Source organism: Myodes glareolus, chromosome 4, assembly GCF_982192425.1.
Source record: "Myodes glareolus chromosome 4, mMyoGla1.1, whole genome shotgun sequence".
In the NCBI taxonomy this organism is placed as follows: Eukaryota; Metazoa; Chordata; class Mammalia; order Rodentia; family Cricetidae; genus Myodes; species Myodes glareolus.
In genome coordinates this window covers 88,555,435-88,576,180 of record NC_142029.1, presented here as the reverse complement: position 1 = coordinate 88,576,180, position 20,746 = coordinate 88,555,435, and the positions used below count along the sequence as shown (strand labels likewise).

The 20,746-nt window shown below is 51.6% G+C and overlaps 1 protein-coding gene across 4 annotated transcripts; it reads right to left on the bottom strand.

The window, feature by feature from the left end:
* Positions 1–2,084: 2,084 nt before the first annotated feature.
* Positions 2,085–20,287, bottom strand: Robo3 (roundabout guidance receptor 3). 4 transcript variants are annotated; one of them, XM_087905707.1, is made up of 28 exons: positions 19,553–20,282; positions 16,007–16,333; positions 15,551–15,708; positions 14,879–14,999; positions 14,644–14,782; positions 14,268–14,395; positions 13,974–14,098; positions 11,462–11,633; positions 10,974–11,179; positions 10,667–10,748; positions 10,063–10,225; positions 9,396–9,562; positions 8,574–8,695; positions 8,185–8,410; positions 7,868–7,989; positions 7,459–7,630; positions 6,913–7,098; positions 6,185–6,208; positions 6,063–6,105; positions 5,712–5,851; positions 5,184–5,378; positions 4,895–5,030; positions 4,528–4,740; positions 3,921–4,072; positions 3,674–3,784; positions 3,330–3,485; positions 2,667–2,890; positions 2,085–2,379 (listed from the first exon to the last, which is right to left on the bottom strand). In XM_087905707.1, the coding sequence occupies exons 1-28, from the start codon at positions 19,710–19,712 to the stop codon at positions 2,368–2,370; spliced, it is 4,182 nt and encodes a 1,393-aa protein (XP_087761833.1). In that variant the 5' UTR covers positions 19,713–20,282; the 3' UTR covers positions 2,085–2,367. The 4 variants fall into 4 exon arrangements, with proteins under 4 accessions (XP_087761833.1, XP_087761834.1, XP_087761831.1 ...); XM_087905708.1 differs by having other exon boundaries at positions 4,895–5,033; positions 5,184–5,288; positions 19,553–20,281; XM_087905705.1 differs by having other exon boundaries at positions 4,895–5,033; positions 19,553–20,278.
* Positions 20,288–20,746: the final 459 nt, after the last annotated feature.

Genomic DNA, 20,746 nt, shown 5'->3' with positions numbered 1-20,746 from the left:
AATAAATAAATATTTTTTAAAAAATAGACAAGCAGCTGAATCCCACAAAAGGTATAATCACCCGGGATGCTTGGCTAGGGAGCACTGTTTAGACAAAACAACAGGCCAGAGATGAACCGTGGTGGAGGACCTCTGAGTCCTGAATCATTGAAAGCCACTAGAGGGCAGGCTACCCATGTTTGTGTGTGTGTGTGTGTGTGTGTGTGTGTGTGTGTGTGTGTGTCCCTCCTTCTCTCCCCTCTTCCTCTCTCTCTCTCTCTCTCTCTCTCTCACACACACACACACACACGGTGGGAAAAAGTCATGGACAGAACTCAGGAGTTAGGCCTGTGCTGTAGAGCATCATCATGGCCAGAGAGTGTACCTCTGGTGTGTGTGGAGGGTGTGTGACTCAGTAGCAGGCTCAGCGTTGCTAGTTCCCTAACCCCAGCACCTCTTCCCGGAAACCACTCAGGAAACCAAGCGGGTGTGACCAGGGAGACCAATTCCTGAGCTGGGCTCACAGGGGTGACCAGGTAGACTGACTCCTGAGCCACGCTCACAGGTGTGACCAGGGAGCTGTGCTCTGTGAACCATCCTGACTGGATTGCACGGTCCTGAAAGAGCAATGAGTACTCCCGATATAAATCTGATTTTTGCTGTTTTAGATTTTGAAAATTCCTCTTGAAATCACCCCAACAATGTTTGCCAGACTGACAGGAAAATGGGATTTGCACCCACAAACGTTCAGGTAAAAGAGGAGGGCCAGGTCGTGACCCTGGAAGTCCAGGCTGTTTAGAGAGCCATGGATGGAGCAGGCAAGAAGCAAGGAGGACTTCAAGCAGCCAGCACGTGGGTGAGCTGTGGGTGAGAGTGACGGTGGCCGTGGCATAAGTCTATGACAGACAAGCTCTAGATCCAGAGTGGTCAAGAGGTACCGTTTGCAGGTTCTGTGAAGGAGCCTGGGGCCACGCAGGAGCGCCTTTCTTTTTTTGACTGGGATTTCACTCACACACTCCTATTTTCGTTGTTGTTGTTGTTGTTGGAGACAAGGTTTCGTGCAGTCCAGGCTGACCTCAGACTTGCTATATAGCTGAGACTAGCCTTGAACTCCTAATCTTCCTGCCTTCGCCTCTCCAGAAGGGATTACAGGCAAATCCAACCACACTGGCTCTCTTTGGTTTATTGATTGTGAGGTGAGTGTTCTCTTATAGAAGAGCAGACAGGCCCTGGAGGAGGGCACCAAAGAACTTGGCTAGTTCTCTGAAGGTGTGACAATGATCTATGTATTGGTTATTTGAATATTACTATAGTTGTAACAGGGTATTGTGGTTTAGAAAAAAATGTCCTTCCAACAGGCCTATATTGTGAAGGACTGTACCCTAGCTGGTGTCACTACTGAGAGATGACTCGATCACAAAGGCACTGACTTCATCTATGGCAGTGGTTCTCAACCTGTGGGCTGAGGTCTCTTTTGGGGGGGTTGAAAAGCCCTTTCACAGGGGTCACCCTAGATCATCCTGCATATCAGATATTTACATTATGATTAATAACAGTAGCAAAATTACAGTTAAGAGAAAACAATGAAAATAAATTTATGGTTGGGGATCACCACCACATAAGGAACTGCATTAAAAGGTTGCAGCGTCAGGAAGGTTGAGGACCACTAATCTGGGGGCAGCTAAGAGGTATGGTATGACTGGAGGAAGTCAATGTGATCATGTCTTTTTCAAAGACATGTCTTGCCTTGACTGCTTCTTGTGTGCTTCTTTCTGCTTCCTGGTTGTCATGAGGTGAGCAGCTCTGCTTTACCACGATGCTCTGCCTTACCACAGTCACAAAAGCAAAATTCAGCCAACCATGGGCTCAGCCCTGAAAAGCTGAGCCCAGAGAAACTTCTCCTCCCTTAGGCTGTTTGTGTGTCGGTGAATAGTGGACTAACACACTGGTGGATGGTGGCTTCGGTTCACTCATCATCCGTCCTCATCTTGTGATTTTGACAGAAGCTCAAGAGGATGCAGAAGCAACCACTGTGATTTGATCTACAGACCTCCCAGCCTGCTCTGCTCACAAGACAGACAAAACAGACAAGCAGGGCCCAGGGCTCAGATAAGACACTTTATTTTTTTTTTTTTTTTTGGTTTTATACAAACTTATCTCAGTCGGAAAAAAGATGGAAAAGGACGGAAAGGGAAGAGCTAATTCTCCGGCTCCCGAGACAACTAAAGCTGTTGAGGCCAGTGGGCTACAGTGAGTCTCAAGCATCATTGCTGGGAGGAAAGGCAGCCAGCCCCATCCTTGCTCCTCTCGGCTCACATCTGTTGACCAGGGAAGGTGTGCTCACTCTCTCCCTGTGGAACTTGCAATAAGCTCATGCTTCATGAAGGGTCATCTTGGTTCCTACGAAGAGAGGGGTATGGAGGGGGGCAGTACTATTTTGTGACAGGCCACACATAAGAAGCGATCAGTCTTTCCATTAATCAATTTCTATGGCATATCCAGGCTCCACTCTTGGACGTCGTTCTGCCCTTACCCTCACCATTTCTTCTCAGGGATCCCTCCCTTACAACCGCCTCTGGGCCCTCTCTCGTCGATCTCCTCGGCAAGTCCTTCACTACCTGCCTGCTTCCCTTTGGCCTATTCTCTCAGCCCTCTACTCCTGTTTCTTTAGGATCTCTGGTTCCCACCTCTCGACGTTTCTGTCCTGGCCTCTGGCTCTGGCTCCGGCTCCGGCTCCGGCTGCGTCCAGGGCCCCGAGAGCCCCGAGACCCTCGAGAGCTGCTGGAACCCCTGGAAGAGTTGCTGCCAGCAGTAGAACAGGTGCTGGTACCCTGGCCATGGCTCAGGAAGCTCGGTCTGCCGTATGGGAGCCAGGTCTCTTCTGCAGTACAACCCAGAAGGGCGGCTGGGCCTGTGGAGGGAAGCAGACTGTCAACTTCTTGTTCACCAGCCACCCTGTGCATTCTCCCAACTCTGGGTAATGACTGAGGGACAGGCGTTAGGCTCTGACAGGTCGAGAGCTAAGGAGAAGCAGAATGCCTAACACATGACCTTGACATGACAGGGGTTCAGGTTCAGAAACATATGAGGAACTAGATCACAGAGAAATGAGGGAAGAGGGGACACCACCCAGACTCCACTTTTTCCTCATCCTTGGTTTCAGTCCTGGAGGGAGTCATCTTGGGGACTCTGAGGACTTTGCTTAGAGTGTGTGAGATACAAGAGTCAACGTCAATGTTGACCAGCTGCATTAACCCAGCTGAAGGTAGCAGGTGAGCTGGGGACCCTCGGGGCTTGTGTGAGCTTCCAGTCCCCTCCCACTGTCGTTCCCCCCTCCCCGCTAGCCTTACCATCTGGGTGGGGCCCGACGTGGTAAGGCACAGCCTGTACCACTCTCCTCTCGTGGCTGCGCTCTCGCTCTAGGGAAGACGTGCTGCCCGCTGCTCTCGGCCCCAAGGGCCAGCTTATTTCTTCCTCTGGTGGTGGCAAGGGCGGTGGGGGCAAGTCTGGGGAGAAACCTGTTTTCAGCAGAATCTCCCGCTTCTACTAACACCGACACACCTCCTACCGCATCCCTGGCACTGGGAGGCAAGTAAATGACCCAAGGTCTGGTGACACCTACTCCACTCCTCCTGTTTCCTGCCCACTCCCTCTACTGGCTGTCACCATCTCCCACGTCCAGGACTCCCCTCACCCCCAGGACTGTGCTCCCTTCTGTAAGGAAGAGCCTTGGGTTTCTTCCGGATTCGGGCACGGTGTTCATGGAGTGGGGGTGTCATCTCTCCAGTCACCTGGCGGGTTCTCCCTGTCGTGTTAGGAGACAAAAGAGGAGCCGGCATGGGAAGGCATTGAGAAAGGGGGTTGAAGGGAAAGGGAAAACAAGCTTTGGTGTATGGGGAGGTACAGTGATCTGGGAGCAAACTGAGTGTCAACAGTCTCACCTGGGGCACTGCTGGGTGTAGTAGGCACAGGACTGCAGCTGAGGTGATAGGAGCCCGTGGGGCCAGCACCCAGGCCAGCAGGCCTCCCTTCGTGGCTACTCAACATGGGCTGGGATACACTGAGAGGAGAACTCGGCCCAGGGGGCGCCCTCCTGCAACGACATAAGGTCTCAGCATTTGTTCACCCCCATAAAACCCCAGGGCTTGCTGTGTGCCAGGCACTGCGCTGCATGCACAGCCTGATACACAATAGTCAAGGTGTGATCTGACCGCCACAAGGCCCCATACTAGGGAAGCCTAAGGACATCCATGTGTGCATGCAATGCCTTGGATGTGTGCAGACCCACTCCAAGGAGAGACAGCCTGAAAGGCGAGTGAGAGTCTGTCAGGCTCTGCCTTCCTCTCCACATCAGGCTTTCGTTTGAATACAGCTATAAGGCCTCTGTGCCTCTTCACCTAGCCACCCCCCCACCCATCCACTGAATATATGAACATATATATATATATATACACATACATATATATATTAGATACTCAGTATCTATAATATGCAGGGATAATATACACTGAGTATCTATAATATGCAGGTAATTCTACACCTCCTTACTTGGGCATCTGGTGGAGATGGGGAATATCAGTAGGGGGCTGGGGAGGATCCGGAGGTGAAGGGGTAAGAGTGGCTGTGGACTGCTGCCCATAAGAAGAGGTAGGGGAGGGCATTTCCCCTTGCGATGGAGCCACCAGGCACGCGCCACTGGAGTTGGACTCAATCAGGGGGTTTTTCTCAGGCACTGGTGGGCACCACTCTTCCGGGTCTGAACTGGGGTGGAGAAGGCAGATGAAAAGGGAAGGGCTGAGTAGCTTCACACTCCCCCACGCCGACCTTCAGTATCTTTGCCCACTGCCTGCTCTAGGAAGTTCTGGGCTGGGCTTATCTATAGGCGAGGGACATCTGCTGTTGGCAATATCATTACCTGCCCTTCAGCTCCTCCCCAGGCGTGTCTGGACAGCTCAGTTCACAGGAAGGGGGAGGTGGCGGCAAGGCTTCCGGCCAGCTCAAAGAGGGCATCTGTACAGGTTTGCCCAGAAGTTTCACCTTGCCTCCCCTGGCTCCTGAGGAGAGGAGATAAGGGCACACCAGGAGCATGCAGGAAAGAGCCGGAGATGAGGCAATATGGCAGAGGAAGGGACAGGTCAGATGCCACAGGATGGGGGATATTGTGGAGAGGACAAAAATGGGGAGATTGAGAATTGAGGTCATACCACTGTCCCCCTCGCTCCACTCGGGAGGAGCATACTGGCTCCAGGTGCTTGGGTCCCCAGAAGAATGTTGAGGGAACCCTCCATGGAAGGTCTGCAGCTCTTCCCCTACAGGGTCAATGGTGCTGTAGACAGGACCCTCGCCAGGGGCACTGGCACCCCGGGCGGTCTGAGCCAAATACAGTGAGATTCCTGCTTCTGAGAAGGAGAAAGAGGAAGGCCCAGGGAAGGAGGCAGACACACAAACGATAATGGGAGGCAGGAGATTCCATGGGATCAGCTTCCTCCCCCAACCCAAATCTGACATGTCCAATCAAGGCAAAGATTAGCGCTTGATAGCTATTCTATGACTCTATGTTCTGTGGGCCCAAGATCCATTCCCCAGTCCTCCAAGGACTAAACAACCTCAGGAAGACCAGGGTTCCTCAGATCCCTACAGTTTGCCCCAGGAGACTGACAGAGCAAGAAGTGGGGGAGGGCTGGGCCTTGGGGGGTGGGTTAAGGGTGCCCTTAGGGATTAGAGCTTCTCACCATTGTAGTATCTATCATCTGGGTCAGGATTGCTGGGGCAGCAGCCTCCCCGGGGTTCCTGAGCTGAGGGACTTCGTGATGGATGGGGCCAGGAGTCTGCCAGCCATGGGTAGGCAGCAGGGCCAAGGCCCATGGGTGGCCTGAGGGGGAGCAGGTGAATATTGGGAATGGGGAGCCAAAAGAGGTCAGCAGAGGGAAGAAGGTGGCAGGCTGAGTCAAGAGTCACAGGACAGAAATGATGGTTGGGGTCGGAACTGGGAGAGGCCGAACACAGGGAGGTGGTCAGGCCTGGAGTGGAAGGGGCGCTCTCTCTGGAGAAACAATTATCATTAGAAAAGTCACAAGAATTACCTGGAACTGGCTCCAGAAAGGCCCTCTGAGTGTGGAAAGGACACTGGGGAAGACGAAGGGGAAAACTGGTAAGAGAAAAGCTGGTACTGGAGCTCTGAACCCCAGAGAGTAGAGCTGCTTACCTGCAGGCGTGTAGGCAAAGGAGGCTTCCGAAAAGGAACCCGTAGGAAAAAAAAGAAGGAAATGAGGTGAGTGATTAGGAGTCCCAGATGTTGGTCCACTCCTTGGTCCTGGTCCCAGGTCTATTCATGTCGCACATTGAAGCAATTTAGTACTAATTTCTTGGAATGGAACTCAGTTATCTCTCTCTTTTTCCTTTTGAGACAAGATCTTATGTAGCCCAGTCTGTCCTGGAACACTACTTGAACTCCTGATCCTCCTGCCTCTGCCAGCCCCCCTTCCTGGGTGCCACATCCGACTTCATGCTCACATTTTTCCCCCCCCAAGTTTTCCCAAGTGATTCCTACATGTAGCCAAAACTGAACATCTCTGACCTTGGAGATTGTTGTCATCTCTCCAGAGATTGCTTTTATTAAGGAGGAGATCTTGGAGTTGACCAGTCTGGCCTTTAAGGGGTCCCAACCCCTGGGTCAGGCCCCGCCTACCTCCGACTCAAACTTTCTTGTTTACTGATGTTGAGCAGCAAAGCCTGCGCCCCTGTGTTAAATCTAACAAATTTGGGTCCTTTCTCCTCTGGCCCCTCCCTTTCACTTCCAAACCTGCTCTCCGCGTCTTTTTGCGCTCCCTACCCCAGGACGTTGTGCTCCCTGTGAGCCCTCCTCTTGAGGTCCCGCCCTCCCGTGAAGCCCCTCCCACGCAGGCTCGTGGTGTCCGGAGGCGTGGCTCTCACCAGTGTAGTGACTGAGCTGTTTGCGCTGCTTCTGGCGCCGGTAGAGGGCCATACAGAACCCGAGCAGCAGCGCCCCACAGGCCGCGCTGCTGCCAGCCAGGAAGGCGGGCTCCCGCAGCACCCTAGCCAGCCGGTCTGCCAACCCCTCGCTGTTCTCGGGCCCGGGTTCTGCTGCCGGAGGGGATGCTGTGGGGGGTCAGAAAGATGAAAGGAGACGAGCCCGAAACCCAGAGGCTAGGAAGGTGCCATTCCGAACCTGTAAGCCCAACTACCCCAGTATTCCCCCAAATTATTTTTTAATCACTTTTAGTTTTTTATTGTTTAATTTTATTTATTTATTTAGAGACAGGATTTCACTATGTATCCTTGACTGGCCTGGAGCTCTCTATGAAGATCGGGCTGGCCTCGAAATCACAGAGATCCACCTGTTTCTGCCTCCCGACTGTTAAATTTAAAGGAACGCTCTGCCACTCTAGCCCCACCCCCACCCCACCCCACCCCGCAAGTTCTCTACCCCTGCTCTCCCGTGCCCACAACAGGACTCACGCAGCTGCACCAGCACTGGGGCACTGGCCACGCCCACGCCAGCGCTGGTAGCTGCTGCCACCAGGGTTCGATAGAGCAGGCCCGGTAGCAGTCCCTGAAGCATCACGGAGCGTGCCCAGCCTGCTGCAGATCGATTGAGGTGGAAGCGACTTTCATTACCCAGGCACCAGATCTAGGGAGACCCAGATATGAGTGTTCTCAGGAGTTGGATTTAAGCCCCATGGAGAAACTTGAGGCTCCAGTTAGAGGAAACTCAGCCCTGGCTGGAGACAATGCTGGGAACCCTTTTCCCTTCTCCCAAACCCAAAGTCAGCCCTAGGCTCCCTCCATCATATGTTTAGGCCTCACTTCCCGCACCCACATCCTCAGTCCCCGTCCCTCTCACCCAATCTCCAGTCAAACCTTGTACCTGGTATTCAATGATGACCCCGTTTTGCTGGGAGGGAAGTGGAGGCTCCCAGGATACAGTGATACTGCTGTTGCCATTACCCCCCAAGGCCACAGCCACTCCCTGAGGGGGGCCACTGGGGGCTAGCCCAGGGTGGAGCATGGTAAGAAGAAGGACACAGACAATCATTGCAAGCTGCCCCCAGCTTCGCTCTCCCTGCTCTTACATGAGGGAACAGAAAGGCACCCTCCCTTCCCACCCAGATCCCTGATGTTCGAGTCTCCCCCCTCCCCCTCTTCTCCACATCACTATACTCATCACTCTGAAGCCTTCCTTACCCTCCTCAGGAATGCTGCTGGTCACGACAGGGCTTTCAGCTCCCAGCCCCTCCTGGCCTTGAACTTGCACTTTGATCTGGATTTGCATCCCTGGGGGGAGTCCTCTTAGCACCGTACTTTGCTTGTGTGGGGTCTGTAGGTCTAGCACTGTCCAGCTTCCCTGGTCAGGGCCTGCAATTCTCCAAGACACACGGAAACCTTGCACCAGCTGGACTGGACCATCCACCTATAGGAGACAGGACGAAGTGTGTCCCAGGGCCAGGGGAGGCCCTGCTCCACTCCTGCCTTTCCCGACCACTAAGCTCCTGCTCGCCCACACTCCTTCTCAGAAGCCCTCATGTCCCCCATCAAACTCCCCGTCTATAACCATAGCGCTATGCCACACTCACAGTCCAGGACACCTGCAGAGTTCCTGGCCCAAGGACAATGGGCTCCTGCGTTCGCACGGTCACTTCAGCTAGTCCTCGCTGGCCTCTCCATGGGTCCTCCACTGGCCTAGATAGACTGCTGTCTGCTGACCAAAGAGCCCAGTCAACAGGGGACACCAGACACAAGTACTATGGCTGTGTTTACCGTCTATCTCTGCCTGGCTCACAGATTGTATTGCTCATTGCAATGCAGCATAGCACAGCGAGATCAGGGGAATCTTACAGAGAAAATCTGGGGGAGAGCTAATGTGGATGGTTTTTCTTCTGTGCATTCTTTTTTCAGCTCTTTCTTTCTTTCTTTTCTTATTTTTTTGAGCCAGGATTCCTCTGTGTAACAGTCCTAGATGTCCTGGGACTCACTCTGTAAACCAGGCTGGCCTTGAATGCACAGAGATCCACCTGCCTCTGCCTCCCAAGTGCTGGAATGAAAGGTGTAGGCCCCTGCCTCCCAGCTCAACCCCTTGTCTCTAATATGCACTTGATTCTCCCATGTCCATTTTAGTCTTAACAATCTTTAGTACTACATATGGCTAAGAGGCTCAACAGTGAGAGAGCTACTGAGATGAATGGCGAGCACACTCCTTCATCTTTCCCTCTTGTCTTTCTTGGTCCCTCTCTGACAGAGCAACATGACTTCCTGCTGTAGTCTGGGCCATCAGTCTAGACCTGGTATATCAAAAGGGAATTCTGTGGAGGGCCACCATTCTGTGGTTTGGCTGGGGAGGGGGGTACTCTTTGATGTTACTCATGTCATGCCCACACCTATAAGGCCTTTGGCCTTACCCTGGGTTTGGACAGGCTCAGAGACAGGGCTGGGTTCACTGAGTCCCCAGGTTCCCACAGCTCGCACTAGGAACAGGTAGATGGTGTTGGGTTGCAGACCACTGACGGTATGTGTTTCCAGCTGCACCCCATCGGCCACTGTCCGCCATGTGTTGCCAGCTGCTTGGCTACAACAGGAATGAAATGACAGCACGGTCTAAGCCAGGAACCCCCAACTTGTCCACTTGATCTCACCCATTCTCCATGGAACCCAACTGTTCTAGAGGGAACTAGAGAATCATTCTCCCGAGATAGCAAAGACCCTAAGGACTTAGGATCCCCTCTTTTTATGTCTCGGGATTTGCATTCAAAATTGTCTCCACGGGCCTGAAGAGAAGGCTCAGTTGGTAAAGAACCCACAGAGTAAGCATGAGGACCTGAGTTCGGATCGCATGCATCTGTAATGTTAGCATTTGTTGGGGGGCGGGGGGTGGGTAGAGATAGGCAGATCTCCAGAGACGACTGGTCAACCTGTCTAACCAAGTAGTGGTCCCCACGTTCAGAGAAAGACTTTGTCTCACAGACTTCGGGGGAGGTCACTTGACACTATGCTGTAGCCTCTACGTGCACATATGTGCGTGTACCCTTGCAAACATCCATACACAGACACATAAAACTGTCTTCATACCTGAAGGCCTCTATCACATAAGAGGTAGCTGTGGCCGCAGACTGTGGATTGGGCTTCCAGGTCAAAGTGATGCTGTTCTTGGTTACCTCTGTGACCACTGGCTGAGAGGGAGGCCCTGGAGGGATACTGGGTTCTGTTGTTGGATGCGGTGATGCTCCCCAATCTGCAGTGATAAATTATCATTAGCTAGACAGAAGGGGGAAAGGGAGTGTAACCTGCCTTCTTCTTAGAGAAGATGTGGGGCTCTGATGGTGGTAATGGTTATGAGGTATCAAGTATATTGACCCATCCTCATCCCCACAACGTGGTTATGGCATTTGGAAGATACTGACTTGGGAGATATTGACTATTTATTTATTTATTTATTTATTATGTATACAACATTCTGTCTGTGTGTATGTCTGCAGGCCAGAAGAAGGCACCAGACCTCGTTACAGATGGTGGTGAGCCACCATGTGGTTGCCGGGAATTGAACTCAGGACCTTTGGAAGAGCAGGCAATGCTCTTAACCGCTGAGCCATCTCTCCGGCCCGAAATTGACTATTTCTTAAAGCAAATTTGGAGAGAGCTGCTGGCAAGTCTGGAGAATGATGGATGAACTCACCTCGCTTCCTAAGCCAGCTATTCCACGTGGCCTCCCCTATGGAGCTCTTGGCCACACAGCTGTAGAAACCCATGTCCATCTCCTGTAGGAGAAGGTAGAGTGCTGGCCCACTGGGAGTGGAACAAGGTAGGGTGAAGGGGTGGAGAGGCAGGTTACAGAAGGATGAGGAAGATGCTGGATGCTTTAGGAAGTCTGAGAGAGCAGAGAGGTAGAAGTGGATTAGATGTCTAGTTGGTACTTAGTAGAGTTAGAATGTGGACCAGAGAGCTGTTCTTGGTTACAAGGGTATCCTAGGGGTGACATTCACCTGTACACTGGCGATGTATAGAGTGCCATTGTCCATTAAGTTGAACTGGGAGTCTTCCCTCTGCAGCCACCTCTCGTCTTTCTTCCATTGGACATTGGGCTGAGGGTTTCCGGTCACTCTGCATGGCAGCCACACAGAGGAGCCAAGTACCAGCGTCAGGTTGGCTGGTCCCTGGAGGATGATGGGAGGCAGCCCATCCATGGAAGCTGAGAGAGGAAGAACTTGGGTCATGAAGCCAGCCCTTTGTCTTTCTGCTTTATTTGTTTCATCATCTCATCCTTCCCTCCTTGTTACCCAACAAGACTTTAATAATCATTTCTAGTCTCTGCCTAGGACCCTTCTGCTGCTAGTTTCCAAACATCAAGGACATCCCTCAGGAACATGTCAGTTTCCTTTTAGGCACATTGATCATCACCCAAGAGAAATAGACCTCTTTAAACAATGTCTTTGCGGACCATAGGTCCACCCCTTTCTCCATGGATACATACCTCCTCTTATCTCTAACATGGCCTTGGCCAGGATGCTACCAGCCACACTGACAGCCTGGCATACATAGTAGCCAGCATCCCCGATCTGCACTTCAGTGATGTTGAGCTGGCCTCTTGGAGAGACTGAGAGGCGTCCCACGGGCTGCAGTGATTGGCTAGGGAAAAGCAGAACCTGGGGCAGAGCAAGGAAGTCAGACAAGGAAAGGGTTGCTAGGAGAGCCCTGCTTCTGCTGAGAAAAGCCCTAAGGTTTTAATGTACACTCTGCCTCTAGCCATGGGCCTGACCCTGGCCAATCTGGTTAGGCCAATTCACAAGAATGATGGACATTTATTAGAAGATCTTGGGATCCATGTCCCAGCTCTGTGACTTACTGGTTAAGAAACTAAGGAACTAAGCCCTGAGATAAGGTAGGAGAATCACAAGTAAGGGACCAGCCTTGACTCAGAAAACAAACCACTTGGAGGCTGGGGAGGTGACCCAGTGAGTAAGAGCACTGGCTGCTCTTCTAGAGGACCGGGGTTCAGTTTTCAGCACCTGCATGGTAGCTCCCAACTGTCTGTAACTCCAGTTCTAGGGAATATGTTACATAGGGAATATGGTGCCCTCACACAGACATACATGCAGGCAAAACACCAATGTACATAGAAAATACATCTTGAAACAATAAAACTAAAAAATGAACCAACTAATCAACAATAACTAAAATAAAACTTCTGGGTCCTTATGTCTTTATGGGACCCCATTTCCCCAAATGTGACTCTCAAAGCTTAGGGTTCAAACTTAGTAGGCTAAAATGAAGGAATCCTATGAAAGTTTTATAAAACACTGTGATAAATGTTAAATATTTCCTGACTTCACATTTTACTTTAGATGGACACATGGAAGGGACAAACAGACTAGGCAGAGGCTCTGACTAACCTCCTCCTGAAGAGTCCAAGAATAAGAATATAGAAATGTAGGTTCCAGAAATAAGAGTGTAGAAATAAAGAAATATAAAGTTGTAAGCCTAGGAGAATGAGAGCAGACTGTCAGCAGCTTTCTCGGCAGCTTAAGGATTAAGTATTACCAGTGGATTACTTTGCTTTACAATCCATAGCTCTGTCTGCAAACCGAGAGTCCCTCTGCAAACCGAGAGTCTCTCTGCAAACTAAGAGTCAGCTTTTAGATACCCTCCCACCCAGGCCACTCAAAGCCAGCAACTGGGGAGTGTAGAGCTTTGATAAACACCATCAGAAAGTGCCAGAGAGAAACAATGGGCTAAATACAAACACTAGCTTAACTGAAAAACCCTGTTAATGAAATTTGTTGAAAAAAAAAAAAGCAATTCATATCTGAGTTTTAGCTTGAGATTGTAAAAATTCTGTTGTTCATGCCCGATGCTTACTTCTTGCTATAAAAGGGGGAGTTCGGAAACAGCCCATTGCCACAACCACAAAAACCCATCTCTGGCTGTGGTCTCACCTAGCTCATGAGCTTTCTGTGCCCCGTGAAGATACTGTTTTTCTTTTTCCTGGAATAAAGTTGCTCCTGGTTTAGGAGACTTTGGTGGTCTGTTCCCCATCTTTGTGCGACCCATGGACCCAACACTCCTGCTCCCTCCTCCTACCATCACCACTCTCATCCTCATGAGGACCTAATTAAAATGCAACAGTCACAAGAACTGGAGATGTTGAAAGACGGTGGCCATTAATTTGGGATAAAAATTCTGTCGCTTTCCTTTAGTGTGGGGATAATCAGTTTTACTATTCGGACCTGTGTCATAGTTCCTCTCTTCCCTTAGAGAAAATCACTTGGGCTGTAACTTTCGTTCCTCCCGGTAGTGGGATCTGGATTTGTTCACTAGGTAGACAGGCGATGACTGTGAGCTCCCCCTGCTGGAAGGAGCTATAAGTAAAGCAATAGACAGAGCACTTAATCTATCCTAAGCAGCTTTAATTCCTTCAACACTTGGTTTCCAGAGCAGTTTTCATGTCCAAAAGCCAAGGCCCAGAGGGTCCCAGGGAGGAGAAACCTGGCTGGATTTCTACACTCTCAACACAGCATTGATCAACACATAAAGATTCGCTCAGAGGAGCTGGAGAAATGGCTCAGAGGTTAAGAGCATTGCCTGCTCTTCCAAAGGTCCTGAGTTCAATTCCCAGCAACCACATGGTGGCTCACAACCATCTGTAATGAGGTCTGGTGCCCTCTTCTGGCCAGTAGGCGTACACACAGACAGAATATCGTATACATAATAAATAAATAAATAAATAATTTTTTAAAAAAAAGATTCGCTCAGAAATTGACACTCAGGACAATTCTGCACCCTTTAACATGTCATTGTGTTATCATTGAACTTCCCAAGGATCCAAATGCTCTGGACCATTTTATCTCCATCGTTTTATTTTCTCCTCCAACTAACCTGCAAGAGTTTCTGGGAGAGGAAGCTGAGAGAGGAGTTTATAGAAAGTCAAGGGATTAAAAAGATCCAGAGAGAGAAAAAAAATTAGAACTTTGGAAAGGGTTACCTACTTGGCTCCCTTCCTTCTGCCAGAAAATGGCAGGTGGAGGGTTTCCTTTGGTCTCACATCGGAAAGACACATTTTCTCCAGGGGCTACTATCTGGTCCTGGGGCTGAATCACAAACTGGGGTGGGACTGGGAAGGCGAGAAAGAAAAAGGAGCAGGGGCTCAGTGGTACTTGGTAGAGCAGGCGTACATCGTCTCCCTCCCTCCAGAAGTCTCAGGTGATCCCCCTTTCTTTCCATTCTCCTCCAACACCCTCCCCCATATTGGCCCTGCAAGCTGTCCCAGGAGACCCCCTCACCATGAACACTGAGAGAGCCAGATGCCTCCACGCGACCCACACTGTTCTCTGCCACACAGGTGTAAGTCCCCTCGTCTTCAGCACTCACTCGGCCGATCCAAAGGCTATGGTCACTCTGGATCTCATACCTGTTCGACTCCCCACCCCAAGCTGGGTTGGCCACAGCTACAAACCCCTTCTCTTTCCCTCAGGACAAGCACAGGGGTCAAGGAAGGCAAGATGGGACTCAGGAGGTGCACAAGATAATACCCACTATGTGGAATAAGTTCAGGCAGGATACCACTAGCTCTGGGAAAGAGATTTCTCTGTGCCAGGGCAAGGTAGGATCTGGGGCTCCTTGGGTCCCCCCTGCTGTCAGAAGGAAGGGGCTTCTCACCTGCCAGTGGGCAGTTCACCATCATCCTTGCGCCAGCGGAGGCTGGGCTGAGGATCTCCCTGCACCTCACACAGGAAACTCACAGGGGCATCGACCAGGACAACCTGGTTTACTGGTCTACGCAGAAATGAGGGGCGCTCTACAGAGTGGGAGCCATTGAACTGTCAGGGGTTCTGTACAACTACTTGCTTCCTGGGCTACCCACTCCCCTAAGTCCGAAGTGCCCAGTGCCTACCCAGTACCACAAGTTCAGCTGCCCCACTTTCTCGCTCTCCAGCCATGTTGGAGGCCACACACATGTACATCCCAGCATCACTCTTGAACGTGTGTGACATCATCAGCTTGCCTCCACGTATCTGGAGAATACAAGGGTAGCATCGGTCCTTTACAGCCATGAAAATGTGTGTGTATGTGTGTGTGTACATGTGTGTATATGATTTATTTGATTCCCATAATAAGCCACTGAAGAAAACTAATGAGGCTGACTCATGTGTCAGATACTGATTCTCTGGGGCCTTGTGGCCTTCTCTCTCCTCTTGTTTTCGTGGGGTGAGGGAGGGTTGAGACAGGTTTTCTCTGTGTAGTCCTGGCTGTCCTGGAACACCCTTCACAGATCAACTGGTCTCAAACTCAGAGATCTGCCAGCCTCTGTCTCCCAAGAGCTGGGATTAGAGGCATGCGCTACCTTGTCTAGCTCTCTCCACTTTTCTTACCTTAGTTCCACCCGGTTTTCCATTGGACAATACCAAGACAGTCTTCCCAGGTCTCAAGACCCTTAAACTCGAGACTTCCTCCTTTAAGACATGTCCCAGACTCATCGCCTATGTGCATAGGCATATGTACACTCGTACACACACACACACACACACACACACACACACACACACATACACACACACACACTCACGGTGATCCTTCCTTCTTCTTCCTTAAGTTTTGCATTGCCCTTCTTCCAAGTCACCAAAGGCTCTGGGTGGCCCTTAGGGGGCACACATTCCATTACTGCGGGCTCCCCCACTGCCACCACTACGTTCCCAGGCGATTGCCGGAAATCGTCACGGAGGACTGCAAAAAAGAGAAGGAGTCATACAGAGAAAGGTCAGAAGAATAAACAGGGTGGTGTGATGTAACTGGATGCTAACAGGAAGGACTGTCTCAGAGCAGAATGGGTCACAGTCAACTTGGAGTTCTGAAACGCCAAGTCAATCCCTCTTCCTCCTCCATGGTCAGAGTTTGGCCTTAGAGACCAAAGGTCTCTGTTATTAGAAGATGTTGAGTGGGCTGAAGAGCCCTAAAGGCCGACTCTTTGTAGGCCTTCCGACCTGCCCCAGACTCTGGAAGCATTAGCTGACCAGACTCTCACCAGCTACTTCCAACGAGGCATTTCTGCTAGAGGCTGCTCCCAGGTAGTTGCGAGCCACACAGGTGTAGACACCCTCGTCAGGCCGAGAGCGGCGCCCATGCACGATGCGGGGAAAGAAGAGGGCGCCGCTGGGCAGCAGCAGGCGATGGGCGCGGGGATCCTCCCGGGCCGTGGCCACGCGCGCCCCGTTCTTGTACCACTCGATGTTGGGTCGAGGCCGGCCTTCAGCGCGACAGGGCAGCGTGGCCGGCTCGCCCCTGGAAACCAGCAGATCTGGCGGCTGCTCCACGATGCGTGGCATGGCATCCTCCGGCCCAACTCTTGACCCTGGAGAAGGAGGTGGCTCAAGTGCCCAGACAAGGCAATTGGGGGAAAGATGGGGGCGCTGGAGGGCAATAGAACCCTCGGGCTTGCTCATCTCCCACGCTCCTTTACTAGAGTGCCATCTGCATCCGCCCGTCTGCCCCCAACCAATCCCCTGAGTAGGCTGAAATGCTCTCAGATAGGCTGATATACAGAGGGATCCGGGCACAGATTACTAGGAAGACTTTCTGGGTCTCCTTTAAACACCGGCCTCCTTTCCTGACAAGTCTAAGTGGGATGACTGAGCCATGGCTTGGTGAGGATCCTGTACAGTTTGGTTTTTATTCATACACACTGGTTCATGTAGAAGCCTTGCTCAGCGAGCAACCATGCACGTTGTGCCATAGCAGACTGCTTTAACCTCCGGGTGATTCCCGGTCCCATAGGTGAAATGGATAAGGCGGGTTGTCCTGGCTCCTTCATCTGAGGAAAGGTTTATTTAGGGCTGGGGCCAAGACAACAAAGGATTCTTAATTTGAAAGCCATGAGGCCCTAAGTTTTCTCGTTTTTATTTACGGGGATCCTGTGACGTCGCAGAAATTAAACGTTGTAGAAGTGGAAATATGAGTGGGGTTGCTTTCCTGAAAGGTACAGTTTTTAAAAAAAAAAAAAAAAAAGGAAAAAAGTTGCCTCTCCCTCCTCGCTCTCTTGAATCAGTTTATCTGTCGATTCTATTCCCGCCTCCCTCTTGACCTACAGACCTCCGTCCTGAACCTGGTTCATCATCTACCTCAAGTTTGGGATCTAGGTGTCATCTCCACCCCAATGTCCCCACTCCCATGCCTCCACTTGTGTCCCCATTCTCACTCCTGCCTATACAGGATTGTTAAACACCGGCCTTGAGCTCTCAGTCCTTTTGGAAATGATTTCTAACCCGGTCCTGCCAGTAGGGGGCGCTGCAGCCTTGCACACGCGGCTGTCCTTAAATAACCAGGGACTACTGGGCGCATCTGTTCTGCGCCTCTCTCTCGCCCCCACCCCGCCTACCCTGTTCCAAGATCCTTAGGGACCTCTTGGTTCCTAGCCCAGTGGGGGATTAGCTTTCGTTTCCTGCCCTTCCTTTTAAGAGTTCTGGCGTTGAGCAAGCTGGGCCATGGCGGTTGCAGGCTCTGTACCAATAGACCTGATTTGACTGCTTGGGGGTAAAAACAGTTTTTCTCCCACATATGGAAGAGAATAATATTCTCAGTCCTCTGCCTTCCAGACGGAATCTCTGCTGCTCATGCGTCTCTCTACTCCGTCCCATCCCAGTCCTGATTTGGAAACACTCCATTTGGTCTAGCGCCCAAGTTTTGACTTTGAAATCCTGTGAGCTGAAATCTCAGATTCTGACACTTTCAGAGGTAAAAATTTGGACAAATTATTTAACTTCCGCCCAGTGGTGTCCCATGCTTGGGGTGTGGAGGCATTGGGATCAAATTCAAAGGCTGAATGGGTTACATGGCTAGTCTGGGGCTCAAAAAATAAAAACACCTAAGCGTCTCTGAATTCACTTCTCTCTCTCTCTCTCTTTCTCTCTCTCTCTCTCTCTCTCCCTCCTTCCTTCCTTTTTTCTTTTTAAATGGTTTTTCCAGACAGGGTTTCTCAGTAACCATGAAGCCAGTCCTGGAATTCGCTCTGTAGACCAAGCTGGCTCAGACTCACAGAGATCCGCCTGCCTCTGTCTCCCGAGTGCTGTGATTAAAGGCATGCACCACCACCGCCTGGCGAATTTCACTTCTTTACCTGACATGTGGGAGTCTGAAACCCACGAAGGATGCAAAGCACACCAGTAAGTACGACAAGTTTACTTTGCATCAGTAAATATGACCAGTTTACCATTTTTGAATACCTGCGCCTCCCTATTACTTTAATATGGCTCCTACGGTCTCTACCTGAATGCTACCCTAGGCTGTAGCATTTACCCCGCCTCACCCCGGCTTCACACATCTCTCATGGGCAATGAAAGTACATGTAGGTCCACGACGGTCAAGAGTTTGCTCTATGCTGCTTTTGTGATCACTGAGACATTCTTCACTCTCATGACTGTGTTTTCCTAGTGGCTAACAACAACATCTTACCTACATTTCTCGCTGGCTTTTCAAGCTTGCGTGAGATGCTGATGCAGAGCTCTTAAGTGAGTGGAACTGGACGGCAGCGAAAATAACTCGGCATGACTGCTTGGGACTGACTCCTCAAAGGTGACTGGGGAATCCCAACCTAATCCCTACCCTCTTCAAACTCCTTGCATACATACCACACCCTTCTGGTCCATCCTGTTCCCCTAATTCCTGCAGACACAGCTGCGGACTCCCTTTCCCTGGAATTTCTGCCTTGTCATTCCTGGTCTCCAGAGATGCCTCGACAGCAGCGTAATGAATAGCTAATGACCATGCAAATAGGACTCTGGGGCTCCTCCCCCGCACCTGAGTTCCAGAGGTGGGGGAGAGCGATGAGGAGAGGAAGGGAGAGAGGGAGAGAGGGAGAGAGGGAGAGAGACTGAACTCCTTCTTTGGCAGAGGCTTCCCAGAGGGAGAGTTCCTGGTGTGACCAGCAGGGGGCGCAATCGGGCCTCTCGCCTGGCTGCCTGCGGCGCTCAGGGAGGAAGCTCTGTCTCAAGTTATTTATTAATCACCGTAATTAGCGGTAACGACCTAGCCGCCGCTCTGCCAGGATGGGTCAGCTGTGAGTCTCACAGGGGATGCAAACTTAGCTCCAAGTTTCCTTGAAAAGATCGCATACCCCGTCCCCTCTGCAGCAAAAAAAAACCTGTAAAATTAGGGCTTTCTCACCCTGAGAGAGTTTTTTTAAAAAAACAAAAACAATAACAAAAAAAACTTCAGGTCCTTGAAGTGACATCTGCTGCTTGGGTGGACCACCTAGCGGCCGGTTTAGCTCTGACCCGCTAACAACTGTGTCCCTGTTTCTGCCCTATTTCTTAGTTTGGAATTTGCCCATCACCAATCACGGTTCTCTCACCTGGGGTGGGTGTGGTGGGTAAGAAGTAGGAGAGATGGGCGGACAGGGACTCGGAAGCCCTCCACCACGGGCAGCTACCCCCACTCAGATGCACCTTCGGGGCACTTCCCAGGAGGCCTTGATAGGAGCCCCTGGGTCCAGGACTTAAGGGAAGGAACGCTTCAGTCTTCCCCCTCCACGCAGCCCTCTCTCCCCAATCCCCAGGTCCCCACCGGGCAGTCTCACCATTGAGAGAGGGCTCTCCAGGAGGCAGCAGGCTAGGGTTGAGCGCTGCCAGCGAGGAGTTGAAGCCGAAGAGCAGCTCGCTGGAGTTGGAGATGTCTGCCGCCAGTGAGTCGGCGAACAAGTTCATCTGCAGAAGTGTTTTAAGCAGGTAGCGCAGCATGGCGCGGCCCGCGTGGGTCCCCGGCGGGGGGCTCGGAGCCCAGCCCCTGGGTCTGGGACCCACGGGCCGGGAGCCGTAAGCCCCTCCACAGCCTCTGCGCGCTGCGGCAGCCACGGTGCCGCTGTCCTGCAAGCGTGCCTGGGTACCGGCCGTGCCTCCGCGCGCGCTGTCCTCCTTCGCTGGTTCTTCTCTCCACCCCCCAGTGTCCGAGTCCCCTGGGAGCTGGGCGGGCGGAAAGCAGGTGCCACTCGGATCACGCCGTAATTAAGGGCTTAATTCGCCTCCCTCTATACCCCCACTTCCACCAGAACGGCCACTAGCAGGGCAGCGCGCGAGTTAGAGTCCCCGCCCCACTCTCCTTGCATCAAATGTTGCTCTGAACCTGGCGGGAGACTTATCCTTCTTCAAGTACCTAAGACGAGGACTGAGGCTCTGTCAGACTCTGCTCTTCTCTATAAATTTATAACAGAAATTGTCTCCGTTCTTGGACGTCAGAGAAACTGAGGCACTGGAAGAGTAGACGCTGTTGAGCTCTCAAGGTCCCAGCTTCCAGTCCCGTGCAAACCCCGGGGCCTGGAGACGTGAGCGCAGGATGCTGGGATACTTGGGAGTGGGAGGAAGAGAATTCCACCTCTGGACCATCTCTTGCCTCGCCTCGGCGCGCGGCGCACTTCCCCCTAACTCTCTGGTTTGCCGCCAGGTGCCCAGGGAATACGGTGACTCGACTTGACTTGGACGCCCCAGTCAAGAATTCCAGCGGGGTGCTTAGAACTCTGTAAAACCGGGGGAGACTCCGAAAACCAGGCAGCTCGCACTTACTAGCATGGTGCATCGCTCTGCTCTTACATGTTTTAGGAAGTTGTTTTAAAATTTTGAAGAGACCAAAGGTAGAACCAAGAAGTCTAGGGCAAAGGAAGTAAAGTGTTATAAACCGGGTGGATGTCAAATAGAGCGGAATTGCTGGAACCAGACGACAACTGGTCACCCTCTTGGTGGGTGGCGGGGGGGTTCTGTCTTTTCTAGGGTTCTTTGAA

Coding starts and splice junctions, on each gene's coding strand:
- Robo3 (XM_087905705.1), bottom strand. CDS start 19,712: ATGCTGCGCTACCTGCTTAAAACACTTCTGCAGATGAACTTGTTCGCC. Junction 8,696..9,395: donor TGAGCCTGTCCAAACCCAGG/GTAAGGCCAAAG, acceptor TTTGGTCAGCAG/ACAGCAGTCTATCTAGGCCA. Junction 4,741..4,894: donor GGGGAGGAGCTGAAGGGCAG/GTAATGATATTG, acceptor TCTCCACCCCAG/TTCAGACCCGGAAGAGTGGT.